At 32.2% G+C, this 18,810-nt stretch overlaps 1 protein-coding gene across 6 annotated transcripts; it reads left to right on the plus strand.

The window, feature by feature from the left end:
• Positions 1 to 75: 75 nt before the first annotated feature.
• On the plus strand, positions 76 to 18,807 carry LOC124432871. 6 transcript variants are annotated; one of them, XM_046982152.1, is made up of 9 exons: positions 76 to 2,173; positions 2,670 to 2,872; positions 8,778 to 9,002; positions 9,138 to 9,715; positions 13,622 to 13,802; positions 14,857 to 14,991; positions 15,786 to 16,263; positions 17,177 to 17,421; positions 17,747 to 17,995. In XM_046982152.1, exons 2-9 carry the CDS (start codon positions 2,818 to 2,820, stop codon positions 17,845 to 17,847), a joined length of 1,998 nt encoding a protein of 665 aa, XP_046838108.1. In that variant the 5' UTR covers positions 76 to 2,173; positions 2,670 to 2,817; the 3' UTR covers positions 17,848 to 17,995. The 6 variants fall into 6 exon arrangements, with proteins under 6 accessions (XP_046838108.1, XP_046838103.1, XP_046838105.1 ...); XM_046982147.1 differs by having other exon boundaries at positions 78 to 2,173; positions 17,177 to 17,435; positions 17,747 to 18,807; XM_046982149.1 differs by having other exon boundaries at positions 79 to 2,173; positions 2,670 to 2,889; positions 17,177 to 17,435; positions 17,747 to 18,807.
• Positions 18,808 to 18,810: the final 3 nt, after the last annotated feature.

The following is an 18,810-nucleotide window of genomic DNA, read 5'->3' on the forward strand; positions in this document are numbered from 1 at the left end:
ATATACATATATATATATATATATATATATACATATATATATACACACACAGATATATGTATATATATATTTTTTGTTAATATTCATTTGCGGAGAAAGAGCGTTCTCTTTTTGCATCCGCATAAGATGTTCCTAACGAAATTTCGTTTAAATCGAGTTAGGAAACAAATTTATTCGCTAGACGATAATTCGTTTGACGTAAATCAAGATCTACATAGATAAATGAGTTGATCGTTAACGGTTATAGCTTCCGACTGATATCGTGGAGACTATTCAAAAGCATTTTTATAAAGAAAAAGAAGAAAAAATTAATAAAAAAAAAAAAAAAAAGAAAATAAACGAAGACTTATATCGAGCTAGATGTTACTTAAATTGCCAAAAGAAAAGAAAAGGAAGAAAGAAAGAAAAAAAAAGAGGGACATTTGGAATTTAAAGATTCAATCTTGTTTAATTCTAGATCTTAAATGTATTATAGAGAAACTTATATTGTAGATTTATTAAAGATTTTCTGTATGTGTGTAAATAATATAACGTAAATATTATTTTTTCTTTTATTTTTTTTTTTCTTTTTTTTTTTTTTTTCTTTTTATTTTCTTCTTTTAAATTCCACACATTGAGTTCGAAGAAGAGCGCGAGAAAATACGGATAAAATATGTATATAGGGGTGATATTGTCGTGTCCCATCATCGAAGTATTTTTATCAAAGTGTTAACGAAGAGTAAACGATTGGTTGGATGAACAAAGAAGTAGGGAACAAAAAATAGAAAAAAAAAAAAAACAAGAGGCAGTAAGCGAGCTCGAGCGTTCGCATCGGTGAGGGTCGACCTTGAACGATCAAAGCATGTGGATTTGATGTATGGGATTGACGAAGGTTTAAAAAAAGAAAAAAACGATGCACACACACACATGCATGCATACATGTACGCAGAAGGGAAATAAAAAAGGGTCAAGAGAAGATGGAATGAGAGAAGAAAAGAAGGAAAATAGGAAGAGGGACCACCAAGGGAAAGATCGAAGTATCGTGACGCAAAGATAGCTCCGTTATGACCGACACGGCATAGCACCTTCACTTTGGAGTGCAACAGATAGTATAGCGGAGAGTCGAAGCGTTTGCTATATTATGTTGTGCCGCTGACCCAAATGAATCCTACCGACAGTCAGTCCCGGTCCGGGCTTCTTCGCGGTGATATTGTTCCCGCGCTCTTACTCTGACAGATTTAAAAGAAAAGAAAATAAAAACAATAGATAATAATCATAATAATAATAATAATAATAATAATAATAATAATAATAATAATAATAATAATAACAACAACAATAACTTGATAGCGATAACGTGTCTTCGCATCGATGATAGAATAAAGAGGAGAGGAAGGATTTTTCGTCGTTCATTTTTAATTTTTGGATATCAGACACGCAAAAGAACACGCGCATATACATACCATCATTCTCGCTTTGTTACGTGAAAAATTACTTTCCATATTGTCGCTGTATTCTTAACACGTGGTACGCGCTTTCGCGTGGGATAATTTAAAGGATCGTGCAAAAGTGAAATATCATTCTCCCTGTTATATATCAATTATAGAGAAGTTTTCCGAACATTTATAAATCCATGGGGAAAAAATTATCGACGCGTTGGTAACTTCTGGTTGGACGTTTAATCGTAGTTTCGATTAAAAGAGCGGGAAAAGAAGAGGGGAAATTTCAAATTTGAACGGAAGAAAGCGGAAGAGGAAGAGGAGGAAGCAGAGGACAACGACGACAAGGAGGATCACGAAAAAATACGATTTATCTCATAGCACGTGTAGGTATGCTAAATCGGTACTGCTGACTGTCGCAAGGAACGAGGGTACGGTCGATCTGAAAATACGCATTGGCAGGGTGCTTGTGAAAAAGAGAGAAAGAGAAAAAAGGTACAACGGGATAAAAGAAAAAGACGATGAAGAAGAAAGGAGACATTTGCAGGATGTAACAGATTCGCTAGATCAACGTTAAAAAGAAAGAAAAGGAACGAGAGAGAAAAAAGAAAAAGATAAAAAAAAAAGAAACGAAGAAAATTACGACGTTCGAAGATTTCTTACGAATTACTTGTAATATTATCAACGAAGAAGCGATGCGGTTGCATTCCACGGTCTTTCTTGTTCTACGATAATCATTGAAAGCAGAGTTGCAAGTGAGTATTTCAACGATAATTTAAACGTGAAGGGCTTATTAAATGGCATGACGAGGGCGAGAAAATTTCATTTCCTGCGTTCACACTCGAGAAAAACATGAGAGAGACGAGGGAGGTGGGACCTCAAGGACGCGTCTTCCACTCGACCTTGGTCTCTGATTTACGAACAAGAGCCTATTAATTCGCTCAACATCGACGAGCAAGACTCGATGAGGAGTGCAAACTTATTATATGCGTAATAACTCTTCCCTCATTAGATCATTATTTTCATTTTCTTTTATTATCAACGATCTGCATTTTCTCTCTCTCTCTCTCTCTCTCTTTCTCTCTCTTTCTCTCTCTCTCTCTCTCTCATTCTTTTATACTCTTAAATAATCATTTTTTAATCAGAGTTAATTATAAAGTGTATCATTGCAATAATGTTGGACTTATTGTTCAACGAGATATCACTCAACTTGGAAACTCTTGGAAGTCTTGCGAGCAAAACTCGTTCCAGGTTGGCCTCGAAAGTGACCGCGGGACAACATAGAGAGAAAGGGGAGGAGAGAGAAAGAAAGAGAGAGACGGGTCGTTGCCGTGTTAGGAATTTGGCACGACGCATTCTTCGAGTCCAGGGCCTCGCAAAAAGTGGCGGTGCAAAGAAAATGCGGAGGAAGCCTTACCGGCTTGTCCTGAATCCTCAGCCGATAGAGAGAAGTAGTCAGTTGATCGGCGAAGTCTGTATCTACTTACTTACTTACGTTGTTTAATACGATTATCGATTCGAGTATACTCGCATGCGGAAACTAATCTTTCCAATTTTCTACGTACACATGGATACATGGATACGTGGATACCTACATACATATGTAAATACTTTGAGAGTATCATGAGAGTGTCTGTTACTTTCTCGAGCCACGTATTTCTAACCTACTTTTGCGAATCGTAATCCCCCCCTGTTTGTTCGTACATCCTCCCCTCATCTCTCTCTCTCTCTCTTTCTCTCTCCCGTTCCTCTAAGAGAACGTGATGGTTACTATCGCACGAGATACTCGTGCCAAGTCTTCTTTTATCACGACGGATGATGCGGATCGTTAAATTCGGTGCAGTGCTCCTGCGAAATCGTGGAAAACCGAAAATTTCATCGCAGTTCGCTCGTAGCATTCGACTTACACGGGAACATCTCTGAAAAACTAACTTTCGAATTATTCCTGAGCTTATTGGTATTATTGGTATTTCGAATTATTCCTGGGCTTTTTGTTAGTTGTAATATATATATATATATATATATATATATATATATATATATGTATAAATACACGTACATATATATAGACGTATACATACACGATTAAGTATTAAATAGAAGATCTAATCGGTTGAACACATTAATTAAACGACCTACGTCCAACGGACGAGGACATTTCTCGTGGGAACATAAAAAAGTGATTTTCGCATCAACGAGATTTCTTCCTATTTTACGACAACCACGTCTTTTCTCGTGAAAACGGATAATCCTTTTAAATCAGTGATTACTCGAGAAGGCTGCATTTATTATGTTAAGTCCGTTGCACGATCGATTATTATAGTAATTACCTTGGGTGTACTCGTACACTGTGATAATATATATAACGGGGAGATACACGAGAAAGCGAGAGAGAGAGAGAGAGAGAGAGAGAGAGAGAAGGAGAGAGAGAAAGATGAAGACACACGCATAGGTACACATACAATAATAATAAGAGATCCAACATCGCCATATTTCATCAGGAAACGAGTGTAATATAATTTCAAGGTGGAGGCCGTTATTCGAGCCTTACCGGTTAGATTTTCTTTTTTTTTTGTTTTTGTTTTTAAGATCTTAGAAGATAGGAGCAGTCGCCACGAATCTGCAAAACGAGAAATAGAGAAAGGCATCAAATCGACGAGCTAAAGAGTAAGATAGAGAGATAGAGAGAGAAAGAGAGAAAGAAAGAGAGAAATAGAGATAGAGATAGAGATAGAGAGAAGTCCAAGCCGGAGTTTCACATGACCGAGTTAGAACATCCAGTTTTACTGGGACAATGGTTATGACACGGGAGATCGCTTTCACGCCGTTCTACGTGCCTCCTCGCGATGCATCGCGAAGTTACTTCTAAGCTCGCGCTAATTTGCCAGAGGTCATAATCATAAACGTAATTTTCGTCCCTCGTCGTAATACAATTGCGGACATTGCCGTTTCGATGACGATCTTGTATGTATATATGTATGTATGTATGTACGTGTTTAAGATAGCAAATGAGATCATTTAAAGATACTAAAATAGATCGTAAATAAAAACGATCGTATTAAATACCTCGACGTTTTATTTCATCATTTTAATCAATGAATTCGCGATCGTTTAATGAAATTAAATCGATCATAGAGAGTTTCCTGAATTTAAAATATATATCTAACTTTGCGCGGTTTGAAAGTATAACATAACTTTCTTTAGAATAATTATTATTGAGAGTATATAATATATATTGTATCGTTTGGACGTTTAATCTCCTTTCTCTTTTTGCATGTCTAGTAATAATAATATTAAGCAATTTGTTTATTCGGTAGAAAGTTTCTTGATTTTGAAATATCTATTCGTAATTTTTAAATACGTACGTACATATATACATATTGCTTATATATCTCTAATTGATGAATAAAATGTTGTAGAGTATAAGTCAGAATTATAAGATTTAGATAGAAGCATTTATAATATTAAATATTTTATAGTGCAACGCGTAAGATCAAGCGTTAGATTCTGAAACGTAAAAATTGATAATATATGTCTCATTACATTAAACTTATAATATATACGTACATATAATAAAAAAGGGACATTTAGAATATACTTATCCTATTTTTGCCAAAATTTGACATAAAATTTATATTTTATAAAATTATGTTATTTTTTTCGTAAAAGATATCATTATTTCGAGAAAAGATCTTTCGATCAAATATAAAATAATTATTTAAATGTTTCAACGCACACCAATTTTCATTTTCGATTCTCGAAGTTTACTAAATTCTTTTCATTCAAGTATATACATACATATCCCTTGTATATATAATTTTTTATTTCGTAAACTAGAAACTTCACAAAATTAATTATAGCTTTTTTCCGTCGAGGAAACATTTATCGATCGAGTAGAAAACGATTGTTTAAATGTTTTAACGAGTTTCAGTATTCTTTTTGACTTTTAAAATTTATAAAATCCTTCTCACTTACGTACATACATTACATACATATTCTCTTTTTCATAACAATTTTATTTCATAAAATTATGTCTTTTTCGTAAAAGATGTTAATATATCAAAAAAACATTCGTTGAAATAATTATTTAAACGATTCAACGCACTTTAATTTTCTTTTTCAATTTTCGAAATTCATAAAATTTTTCCCACCTACGTACATACACATATATCACTTATATATTTTCTTTTTCATATAATTTCTATTTCACAAAATTAATTCCTTTTTTTATAAAAGATATTATTATATCAAAGAAAGATCATCCATTAATTGGATACAATACAATTATTTAAATGATTTAACGTTTTAGAATTATCTTTCTTGACTTTCGATATTCATAAAATTCTTCTCACCTATTTACATATTACTTATCTATCATTTATATAATTTTTTTTTCATAAAATTTTTATTATACAAAATTTTTTTTTTATCGTAAAAGATGTTATTATGTCAAGGAAATATTCATCGATTGAGTACAAAACAATTATTTAAATAATTCAACGCTCTCTAATTTCCTTTTTCAATTCACAGAATTCATAAAATTTTTCTGACCTATTTACTTTACACATATACCTTATTTACATACATATTTATCGCTTATATATTTTCTTTTTCATACAATTTTTGTTATACAAAATTAATTATATTATTTTTTTTATAGAAGTTATTGTTTCATGTCAAAGAAACATTCATTAATCTAGTAAACAATTTTTATTTTATAAATAACGTTCGGTTAGTTCCTCCTTTTTATTTTATTCTCGAAGAACGACATTGTGTTAGAAATCTTCCATTTGATCCTTTTTCTCGAAGAAATTTTACTCGTTTAAACATATTTCTTTTCTCTCTCTTTCTCTCTCTCTCTCTCTCTCTCTCTCTCTCTCTCTCTCTCTCTCTCTCTCTCTCTCTCTCTCTGTTTCTCTGTTTCTTCCTTCCGACCTTGGTAGTCTACGGCACCTATCGACATTCCAACCTAATCGAACGGCACGCCTCCCATAACGATGGACCAAGTCGCATACCGATGAGCCTTTTACGAACCCACACCTACACGAAACTCTTTTTATGTTCGACTGACCTATAAGGAGAGTGGCACGAACGTTAGAAGGAAAAAGAAGATGATACGATGACTTCGACCGGATTTTCTAATACATTGATCTAAACCCAACGTTTAAATATCATTTTGAAGACGAAAGAAATTTAAATTGCAAAACTTCGTTCTATATATTTCGTTGGTAAATTTCCTTGAAATTGTTATGATCGTAAAAATATATTATTAGAATTTTACAAAATTCATTGTGTAATTTATTATTATTATTATATGTATATGAATAAGATACAATACGTTTTTTATTTTTCTTTTTCTATATATATTCAAAATTATATACTTAACAATTATTGAAAAATAATACTACTCAAGATATGTTATATACAAAGTAATTACCCGAGTGACATTTACATTCTTACGATCGTATGTTTCCATCGATGTAAATAGATATCGTCAATACACACACACACACACACACACACACATATATATATATATATAATTCATAAAATCGTAAATACTTCGAGAAGATTATAGATAGTAAACATAAATATAACGAATCAGTGGTATTCGAGACGTCCAGTGAGAATCACGTTCTATCTTTGATTCTTATTTCTTCTTACAGAAATTAAATCCCTTAACATGTATTCGTCGATATTCCTTAATGTATTCTCAATGAGATATTTTTAATAAGATTCATGCGATCCTTAATATTAATATTCTCGATCGACAATGTTATCTTACGATAGAAAATTAATGCCTTTTTCCGTATCTTCAAAATGCAACATTCAGATAGATTTCGCATAACACAAGTTACGAACGATTTCACTTGGGTTTAGATTTGTGCCGCGAAATTGAAAAGCGTGTTGCGTGTAACACAGTTGAATTTTCTTGCCACGGATGGTAGATATCGAAAGAGAGAAAGAGATATTGGAAACTGGAATGTTTTATGAGCATGAACAAGCTGGATAAACGCGTTGCGCAACATTTGTATCACGATTGGTCACATCGAAGAACTTCGATATACATCAGAAACTTATTACAATAATCACACGATCGAAATACCACTACTATTGCTATTATTGTTATTGCTACTACTACTATTACTACTACTAAAAATAATGACAATAATAATAATAGCAATAACACAAAACAATGATAATAAGACTTTCGAATATTGATCGTTTCGATTGAAAAACGTATTTACTTTTTTTTTATTTCTTTATATAAATATAGAAAATCTATCTTAAAAAAAAAAAAAACGTATTACGTATCGTCGTATCGTGATTGAAGAAATTTTTTTTAACTATTTTTATCTTTTTATCGCTGATACGTCGTTCCTCTCAATCGGAATTCGTTGAAAAATAGTTCGAGTCGGCTTTGGCAATAAATTAAACCGCAACTCTGTACGGAATAGAAAGTTACAGCACCGTTGCACTACGAGAAGATATAAGCGAGAGAGAGAGAGAGAGAGAGAGAAAGAGAAAGAGAGGTAGGAGACAGGAGATATATATAAAAAAAAAACAAACAGAAAAAAAGAAAAGGACAATCTCACGTGAAAGATCGGCGAACAGCCCCCTCTCTATCCTTCGTCTTCTTCCGTCGGGATTTAACGCGTTTCACGGAGAAATGAAAAGATTTCGTGCTTCCTTGTTTCCACTATAATGCGAGTTTTCACTTATAACAAGGAGACTTCCGATCATATTATTAATCTCATCTGACTCTCTTCCTCCTGCGTTATAACAAAACTCATATACTTATGTACGTAAGTATGTCTGCTGTTATGTTGTGTATATATATATATATATATATATGCACGCGATAATTATAAAAGCTTTCATCGAGATGAAGACGTCGAGTAGAAGAGATAAGAATCATTCTCAATAGAAATTATTCTCTCTTTTTGGAAACGCTAAAGGAATCCCTTAGATTTAACAATGTATCAAACGAAACTCGTCTTAGACGTTATCTTATATTAACGAATATATACGATTATCTATAATAAAAATTTATAACAAAAAAAAAAAAAATCATTTTACAATTTTCATTCATCAACTCGAATTGTCTATCGAAATTTCGATCTGCGTTAATTAAAAATTAACGGTTAAATTTTGTAATTTAACGATAATTAATTTCGTACATCGTAAAATCTCGAAATTAATAAGCACACACACATACACACAGTTGGTTTATTTTTGAAAAGAAAACAGTTATTGATCAAATCTCGCATACTTGTTTACGCTTCTAAATCACCGAAATTTATATTTACGTTTCGACTTTCTTCTTTCACTTCTTATCTATTGTTTCATTTATTTCAGAAATGCGAAGCGAGGTGAGCGAATGGCTGGCAACGTGTGTGGGTTCGCCGATATGTATCCTCCTGCTCTCTTGGTCCTTACTGATCTATCAAAATCAGCCATCCTCGACAAAGAGAAGGATAGACGTACTCACTGTGGCAATTCTTGCAGAAAGTCTTGTAAATCAGCTAGGATTATTGTTTTACGCTGTCCTTACCTTAATTCGACCAGCCAATCATTTCGGAGGCAAGTTTTTTTGATAATAATTTTTTATTATATCCTATATAATAGCAAATAAACGTGACAGCAAAATGGGGGGAGGGGAGGTGACGAAAGGAGGAATACGAAACAATAAGAGCAATAATATTTAAACATTTTCAGAATTATGTTCAACGTTAGTATGGATTTTGAACTCATCGAGCATTCTTCAAGAATTGACCTTAACGTCTATCGCCATTTTCGCAGCAATAGGGAGCAGGGATGAAGGCTTCAACTTGACGAAAAATCATTTGAAGTATCACCTAGTCAGTTTAAGCATGATAAGTGCTTGCGTAGGTATAACAGGTGTTCTCAACTTCGAGCCGGATATTTGCGTATTTTTACCGCAAGAAATTTCTACGAAGTATGGAATATTCGTCAATTCTCTCAGATGTTTGCTATTATTTGCCTCGCTAGTCGGTCTAACGATCGCTATATTTAAAAGTCTATGCCGTGCGCCAAAAGCGGAATTGTTAAAGTCCGTCTCGGATTTGTCCGAAACCAGTTCGAAAAATTCATCGGGAGCGTTTGAGTGTCATCCTCATCAATGGGATCCTTCGAGTGGATCGTGTACCAGTGGTTCAACCAATAGCAGAGCATGTCTACGTAAGAAAAAAATTCACATCGATGAAAGTGGGGAAAGATCAACTGTTTACAGCATCCTCTTTGTTTGTTACATCTTCGAACATCTACCAGTTCTGGTGAGTCGAATCGAATTTAATTAAATTTGATGATTTTTTATATCGAAAATAATAAGATTATATATTTGCTTATTCATCGTTACACATTTAAGACTGTTACTACTTTGATTCGACGAAACGATTGCAATTAGTGAAATCGGATAGTTCAACTTCTGTAAGAGGTCGATGATTATTATTAGTCCTGGTTGCGTTAACGGAGTTTGATATAGTTGAAAAAAGAAAAGAAAGAGATGAAGAAAGAGAAGAAAAAGAGAGAGAAAAAAGAATGATGAGCATTACATAATTATCGTAATTCGTACACACGATCAAATCTATTATCCACTTTCCATTAACTCGTAAGGAGAGTACACAAAATGAATGCACTTTTTGTTTGTAAACTTCTTTGGATTAATTATTATATTTTCAAATCTATTTTAACGAGCCGAGTGCGACGTAATTGTTACCAACGTGTTATCATATTAGAGAGAAAGTATGAGACTTGCTAAACGTTTCGTATTTGAAAACGTTCTTTATACTAAATATCGATATATTTGTTTTTTTTTTTCTTTTTTCATGAAAGATACATTTTATTTTATTTTTATTTATTTTTTTTATTTTTAATTTATTTATTTTATTTTATTTTTTCTTCCTTTCACGATTCACTTTTTTACTCGTGAAAACGTCAATGTTTCTACCAATCGAAGAGGATGTTTCGAGATCGCCTATAAAATTACACGCAGCACGTCGTGCGTAACCGCGTTGTATAATTTACATTAGTCAGTCTACTCTTCACTCTACTTTTTCGAATTACCGGAACGGCGCATCCAACAGAACAAAGTAGTTTTCATTCTCCTCGAATACTTTGCCCGTCTATATAGCAATCTCGATTGCAAACTTATACAAATACATCTTATATCTTGTTGTCTAAGAAATAACTTAATAAACATTTTATTTTTAAAATTAATTGATTTCTTTTTCTTCTTTTTTCTTTTTTATTCTTCTTTTTCTAAAATGAATAAAGGATACAACGTATGATACATTCATTATCGTATTAACTGTTTCAACAAAATTATCATAATTCTACGAAACATAATCGTACAATTAGTTTCAAAGAGTGAATACCATTGAATATGACTTATCAATGAATATTAATAATGATATATTTAGCTGAGCTATAACAAACTACGAAAGATTCATAGTTACAATCGGATAGTCGATTTATACCTGACTATGTGTATCGTCGTTAACGAATGACGAACGTAGGATATTCATGCGACTGAATTCAAGCCGGAAGTGAGTCCGGTCGAGCCTCGATGATATCCGGAAATGCACTTTTTTTTCTTCTCTTATTTATTTTTTTATTCTTTTTTTTTTTTTATCGCGTACAGGAAGCCCATTTGGAAACGAGAAAGTCCGCCCTCTTCTTCCACCTCCGAAAGAGGGATCTCGCTCGTTCGTGCGCGTGCTCGTTACAATTTGTCGACGAAATTCGAAAGTGCGAACTTAATACGGACGACGACCTTAATGTCGATCTCGATTAAGATTCGTGTAACGTCAGTTCGTCACCAAAATCGCCGGTGTACGAGAGAAACTCTTTTTTTATCTTCTATTCACTTTCTTAACATCTTAACGTCTCTCTCACTTGTTGTTATTGACCTTTCTCATTAATATTTATACTAGGCAGTGTTACACGCATGACGCATACTTTGTTTACATCTTGTAGAAAATCAATTCTCGCGGCAATTAAATTGTCGTAACAGAGACCGACATTGTTTCATTTTTCCGTGTACAATATCTCAAGTGATCATTTGATAATCTTTTTTGATCTCTTTTTCTTGTTTAATTTATCGCAAAAAATGAATGGTTCATCTTTTTCATAAAATGAAATTTATTCTTAAATAAATTATATATATATATATATATATATATATATATATATATATATATATATATATATATATATATATACGTCTACTCGAGATAGATACTCAAATGAATATAATAAAAAATTAAAAATACTTATTCTTCGTAGTGTAAGCGTTACGCCTATGTGCGTTAGGAATTGCACATACGTGTGTTTCGGTCGTACCATTCCCTAATTAAGGCCGTAGTTTCGATTTCATAGCACGGACCAGACCAACTATTACTCACGTAACCATCGGCCCAACACCGCTGCGCGAAACAACCTTCTAAACACCCGATACAGAGAAATTTCCTTCGACGTGATCATAATGCTGCGCGAACCTTTCCGTTTCGTTCAAGTTACCAATCGACCAAATTTTGCAACAATTCGATATAGCATGTGTAAAAATGACGATATACAATAATATAATTTTTACAAAGAAAAAATAGCTACAAGCTAAGAAAACGAGAAGAGCAAAAGCGAAAGAAATATTAGTTCTTAAAATGACAAAAAATTAATTAAACGTAATACGGAACTAATAATTTCGTGATATTTATTTTGCAAAAATTTGTCAACCCATAGAATGATTTTTACATTATAAAATTATTAAAAAACTTACATAATATTTATTTGTTCAATATTTTTATTAATTAATGATAAGTACTTTATAAAATAAATGTATATCGGTATATATGAATATTTTGATCAGTATTTATAATAAAATATCGATACATAATATAAGTGATCAATATAAATAATTAAGTTTAAGGATTGTGTCTGAGTTTATTATAAATACTAACCGTGTATTTAAAATACTAACAAGTTATTATATTTATTATATTTTATATTATATATTATATTTATTATATATCACTTATATTATGTATATTAATATTGTAATATAAATACTGGCCATTTATATAAAATATCGATTAAAAATACTGATCCTATAAATACCGGTCTTTATGAAAATTACTAAGCCATAATTCTATTATAAGCTTTTTTTTATTTACTTTGCAGATAGCTATCAAAACAAATTTTTCAGATTATTGAGAATTGATAGTTTTAGAATTTCTATTTAACTTGGGCCAATTTTTAAATAGATTTTAATTCGTTATAATTGAGTATAGATCGATGTAAATCCATTAAAAGCGTTAAAAAAAAAAAAAAAAGAACGAAAAGAGAAGAACGCATTACGTGTAATGGATTGCTAGAAAGATCGTTTTTTTTATTCGATTTCGTTTAACAAATCGAACGAATTCGACTAAGAAAGGAGAAAATATCCAAAAGTAAGAGGATCAAGAACAAAGATTTTGTAAGAAGAGATCGGAGAGATCGTTGAAGTTGAAGAATTTTCACCGTAGTCACTCATCGACGTGTGTTAAGATGCGCAAAATTGCGTGTTACCCGCGAGCGTGTATTTTTGAAAGCGCGACCAATGTGTTTTCACCGTGAATTCCTTCCCCCAACAACTTCTCTCCCCTCTCTTACACCATTACAATCAAAATCGAGCGACTAAAATCGAAAGTTTACGTTCGTATATGTATTTACTTAGACATACATATTTATACGATTTTCATGAAAGAAAATTATTAGACCAGTGATAAAAAACGAATGAAGCTCATTGTACATTGGTGTATAGGGTGTAAAAAAAATACACATCGATGCATTTACCTTACATACATACACACAGATTAACACAATTAACAGTACTTGTAATTAGCCAAGGCGATCGTTTCGATGCTTACGAATAGCGCTCGGTGAAAGTCGAGCAGACTTCTATCAACTTCTGAGGATCGTTCTTATTTTTTTTCTTCTTTCTTTTTTTTTTCTTTTTAGATAAGATCTCATTAAAGTGAATTTATTAAAAGAAAAAGAATCTTTAATCTTTTTAATTTCAAGATTGCTTACGTACACTAATCGGTATGAATAATCAGAACGAATAAACGTTTTCCTCTTCCTGATGATTTGATATTTTCATAGCTGTTAAGTATATTACATGCAGATTGTTTATTACGTTTCAGATTGTTTCCATCAAACCGAGTCTTCTGAGGAATTTTTGTACCGTCCAAAATTTAGCGATGTGGTTACCACTCGTTAAGGATACTCTTTTACCCGTTTTCTTGGCAATCTTTGATAAAATGTTTTGTCGTTATGTCGCCAAAGTTTACACGAAGCAAGACCATGCGAGGAGACTCTCACACGGTATGTCCTTTTTTGTGGCAATAAAAAATTAACTATATCTTCATTTATTATACAAATATATATCATACGTAGCAATTTCAAATTAATTACCTAATAAATTTGTAACTCTCGCTAACTCATTTTCTTTTTATGTATATGTAATATAATATATATATATTATATATATAAAGAGAAAGAGAAAGAGAGAGAGAGAGAGAGAGGAACTAGGAGATAATGTATTATAGTATAGTATATATAGTATATTGGAGATAATATATTATAGTATAATGTATTATACTATTTACATAGAGTAGTAATATGTATAATATTTATATTTTAGTTATATTATACTATACTATAATATGAATTACACTTATATAGTATAATATAATTACTAAATATATTATAGCATAATTAGTATACAAAGTATAATCTATAATTAATATACATTTTCAAGATATAAACGAATCGTAATAATTTTGTTGATTAAAGAGTAAAATAAAATTTTAAAAATACAGATAAATACGCGACTTAAAAATTACGTTATAAGAAGTTTAATGTTGAATGGCCATACATTTTTGAAGATTTATTGTTAATTTTTAAGGAAACGATAGATTGATATATTCTAATGAAATTTTATGTACATCTATAATTTTATATGAGAAAATTTATATTGATTTTATTACATAGAGAGAAAATATAAGATTATCGTTTCTTTCACTATATAAGTTTCGTAACGCGTTCCAACGACAACAGACGGTTTCCATCCTTTTCTTTAAAAACATGTTAAGCTTGAGCTCGCGTGGGAAAGGCGCGTAACTCTTATCCTCGCCGTAATACATGTTGTACATGTGAAAACGCTATTCCTTCGACTTCTCCTCCCTTCTTTCGATCGCTCTCTCTCTCTCTCTCTCTCTCTCTCTCTCTCTCTCTCTCTCTCTCTCTCTCTCTCTCTCTCTGCCGAGTGATCCTTGAAAGAAAAAAAAAAGAAAGAAAAAAATAAGAAAAAAACATGGAAAAAAACGAAAGGAAAGAATCCAAAAATTATTTATCAACAATTTTTATCTCTTTTTAGGCGGCGTCGACGGCAAGTTTCGACATTTCGAACAAGACGCAGAATATAAATTACAATTGAACCTAAATCATGGCTTGAAATTTCCTTTGACCAACGGAAGTCTTTATGGGAGATTGCACAATCATCAAAATAGAGGTGAGCTTATATTCATAGACAATAATCGTATAAATCGAAACGTTCGAATGTTTTTGCTTTGCTTTTTTTTTTATTATTAAAAATCGAAATCAAATATAATATAAGTAATTTTATCCAAACTATTCTTGTATATTCTATTTGAAAAATATTTTTTATATATTTGTAAACAAAGCAAAATATTTGATTAATATGTCGATGTAAAATTATTTTTAATATCATTTCATATTATAATCATTAATAAATATTAAAGTTGATTCGAAAGATTCGAACACAATGAAAATACATAAATATATACATATATATTTACATACATTAATATGAAAATTAACTATCAAAGGATTACGGACATTTCATATTCCAGCCTTGAAAGTCATTCCTCGTATGCATGCGCAATAACAAGCGATATATGAGGTCTCGTTTAAACACGGTTAAAAAGAAAAGTTCACTCGCTATTAATATTTCGCGTGACTTATCGAAACGTGAAAAGCCGAACACGTCGTTGGTAACATTAGAAAGTTTTCCCGTGTAAAACGCGGAGATTTTTTTTCTTTATTTTTTCTTTTTTCTTCATCGGTTTCAAGTAGTACTAAACATATCGCGGATTATAGGTCACATTGGCGTAGAAAAGTGGATCCATTTCGATTCCAGGTCGATAAAAAATGCTTTCACGTTTTTCACATGCCAAGTGCCGTGTGAGGGATTATACGTTAAGATTATTTTTAAAAAAGGGAGAAAATAAGTAGGGCAGACGTATTTTCTAAATCCTCGTCTTTCTCTCGTTTTATTCTTTTCAGGCAAAACAGGGACGATAACTATGGGTATACAACATTATCCAAGATCTCAATCTGTCAACGAGGACAGTAACTACGCCTCGTTACCTGCGGAATTATCATCGTTCACGAGTTCGACCTTCGAACCTCGTCAAGAAATAAGACATAACGAATCACCGAAAAAAAATCCGATCGACGATCGAGCCGATCGTTCATGTAGGATCAACGAAAACTTTACCGAATTAGCTGGAAATCGTAGAAAGATCGGAAGTACCGATGTTTTTGGTCAGAACATGGAAAATTTAGTACAAATCGAGGATACAAATTCGAAACGAAAATTTGCGAAAAGTTTGGACGAAATATGCGAGGAACCACAACGAAAACACGCACGAAGCGTTTTAGGATTGGACAGTTTAGTAATCGCATTAGATAACGGTATGAGAGAACAACAACAACAGGCGAGGAATGCTCTAAGAAGAAATCAAAGTTTCGATCATGCGAGGTAGTTATTCGTTTTAATTCATACAAATGAGCTGATGATTACGAAAGTCATTTAAAAGTCATTTGAGTTATTAAGAGACATATTTTTTCAATCATACATTATTAACATTTTTTAATAGATAACGTAAAGGAATTATTTTTCTCAAGAATAAGTATATTTTTGTTTTTCTGTTTGTAATTATAAAAAAAAAAGAATTTCTATATTATTTAAAACGAAATGTCAAAAAATACATATGTAGATCAAAACGAAAAATATATGACTTGAAATTAGATCGCTTTCATGATCACCAGTCTTAAATATCGTTACTCGAATTTCTTTAAATTCTATTAATATGATATATTGGAAAGGTTCGTTTGAGCGCTTTCACCTTCGACATGGTGCCATTTTCGATGACTTATATCATTTAATTCAATCCGATATTGCCGTCTTTCGATGTATACAAAGAAACGCTCGAAATGTCGAACAAAGTCGATCTGATTTTCGCCTGTTAGATTGAACGCTACAGTATACGTAATCGTATCTAATATTCGTAGTCTTGTAGAAAAAGCGGCCTCACCGATTATGGAAGTTTAAGAATATATATATATATATATATATATATATATATACACAGACGAGTGAAAGCAAAGTAAGTAATTCGAATCGTGACTATCCTCAGTTTATTTCTCCTTTACGTTTGCACGGTAGTAGCAAGTAGAATAGTTGTTCAATTTCTCGATTATCAAAAGTTAATGGAATCTGCTTTCACCTGACGTTTATGTTCCACTTACTTTTCATCTTTCCTTGTTACGCTAATAACATCAAACCGGATTAATAGAAATAAATAAGAAAAAAAGAAAAAAAAAGACAAAGAAAAAATGAAGGAAAAAAAATAATACAAGAAAAATACCAGACGTCCGATCATTTTTCTCAGATATCATCGACCGGTTCTCGATACAAGGACTTACGATTTAAAGAAGGATGAACACAGAAGGGAACAACAAAGTATTCATCAACGACAAAATAGTCAAGTACTTGGAGATGGTTACGAGACGTCCGATGACGAAAGCTGCGATTTAGAAAATGGAGACTTCGACACTATGAGCTCCTGTAGGAGCAGGAGTAGGAGTTGTTGCTCCGTTACAACGGTTGCTAATGATGACTTTGAGTACTTTCAACGTAAGGGAACCAAGGTAATTCTTTTAACGATCTCGGCATTCATTTCCAGGTCCATTATCTTTGACTGTTATCATAATTTTATCTTTCTTAATACACACACACACACACATATATATATATATAGATGTTGAAACTAACGTTTATAGATTTTCCTTGTTGCTCGAAATAACGACAATATTTGGGATCCTGAGCAACGGAAAAAATCCTCTGCCCGTATAGGAAATTAGAATCCCGCGAAGATCGTTTAGAATCGCCTTCGCTTGGCTACCTTTCATTTTGTATGTCTTACGTAATCAGGTAATCGTGAGAACGTCCTGTATTGCAGGTGGAGCTATTGCCCTCGAAGCGAAGCAGCGAGGTAAAGGTCAACATGCGATCTTTCACGCCGAGGATCATAGAGAACGATACCATCGATCGGGACGATAAAAGAGCCGACAAAACGATCGACAACAAACCAAGTATACAATCGTATCATTTGAAGAAGAGAATTGGACCAGGTTTTTCTATGAACGATCTTGATAAATTAACCACCGTCGAAAGGAAGTTTCCAAACTTGTCGATGGAGAGCCTGAAGAGTATCCTGAAGAATACGGATGTTAGTTATTTGGATAACGGTGACATCTGTAGGCACGATATCGGTGGCTCAGCACCGGACTTTAAAAAGATCTTTGTCACAGAATTTATCTGATTTGTAATAAACAAAACTATTGTTTTGATAAAAGTTCTAATGTCACGTAATTAATTCAATCGATATTTTTTCGTTCGGAAGTTCATGCCCAATTGAAATCATATCTTGTGTGAGTTTCTTTTTTTGTCTCTTTTTGTCTTTTTTTCTTATTGTTATTTTTTTTTTTTCTAATTTTTTTTCACGAACGTAAAATAGATTGAATTTAATGTTTTCGATCTATGATTTTGTTAAAAAATAAAATCATATTCGATTTAATCGTTCATTCATCGTGACTAATAGGATTTATTATCTATACGGTTGAAAATAATTCTCTCGATGGCAAAAAGCCAATACACACACACACACACACATATATATATATATACATACACAAGCGTGTACGTATGTGAAAACTTTGTTTATATATTATATTCACAGTATCACGTAAATATATACGTGCGCTATGTAAAAATGTTGTAAAATATATTTGAGTGACTTCACGTCACGAATTATAGAACGACGTTGAAGTCCGATAATATCGCATCGAGTTCATTTTGTATATAGCTTGTACATTTTTATTAAATATTAATATTTAACGTGATAAATATGTGAAACGCGCTTAATAAAAAGCGCGTTGGTGTTCATTCGATTACATCGTCAAGCGATAATGTGTTTTTGTAATATAATGGCGAATAAAATTTCTCTTATTTGGGACTTAACAC

The sequence above is a fragment of the Vespa crabro genome, chromosome 2 (assembly GCF_910589235.1).
Source record: "Vespa crabro chromosome 2, iyVesCrab1.2, whole genome shotgun sequence".
NCBI classification, from domain to species: domain Eukaryota; kingdom Metazoa; phylum Arthropoda; class Insecta; order Hymenoptera; family Vespidae; genus Vespa; species Vespa crabro.

What these genes read in the sequence shown, in the direction of transcription:
- LOC124432871 (XM_046982147.1), top strand. Translation starts at nt 2,818, where the DNA reads ATGCGGAGGAAGCCTTACCGGCTTGTCCTGAATCCTCAGCCGATAGAG. An exon ending in GCACAATCATCAAAATAGAG is followed by an intron (nt 14,992 to 15,785) that starts GTGAGCTTATAT and finishes TATTCTTTTCAG; the next exon opens with GCAAAACAGGGACGATAACT. An exon ending in CAAAGTTTCGATCATGCGAG is followed by an intron (nt 16,264 to 17,176) that starts GTAGTTATTCGT and finishes CATTTTTCTCAG; the next exon opens with ATATCATCGACCGGTTCTCG.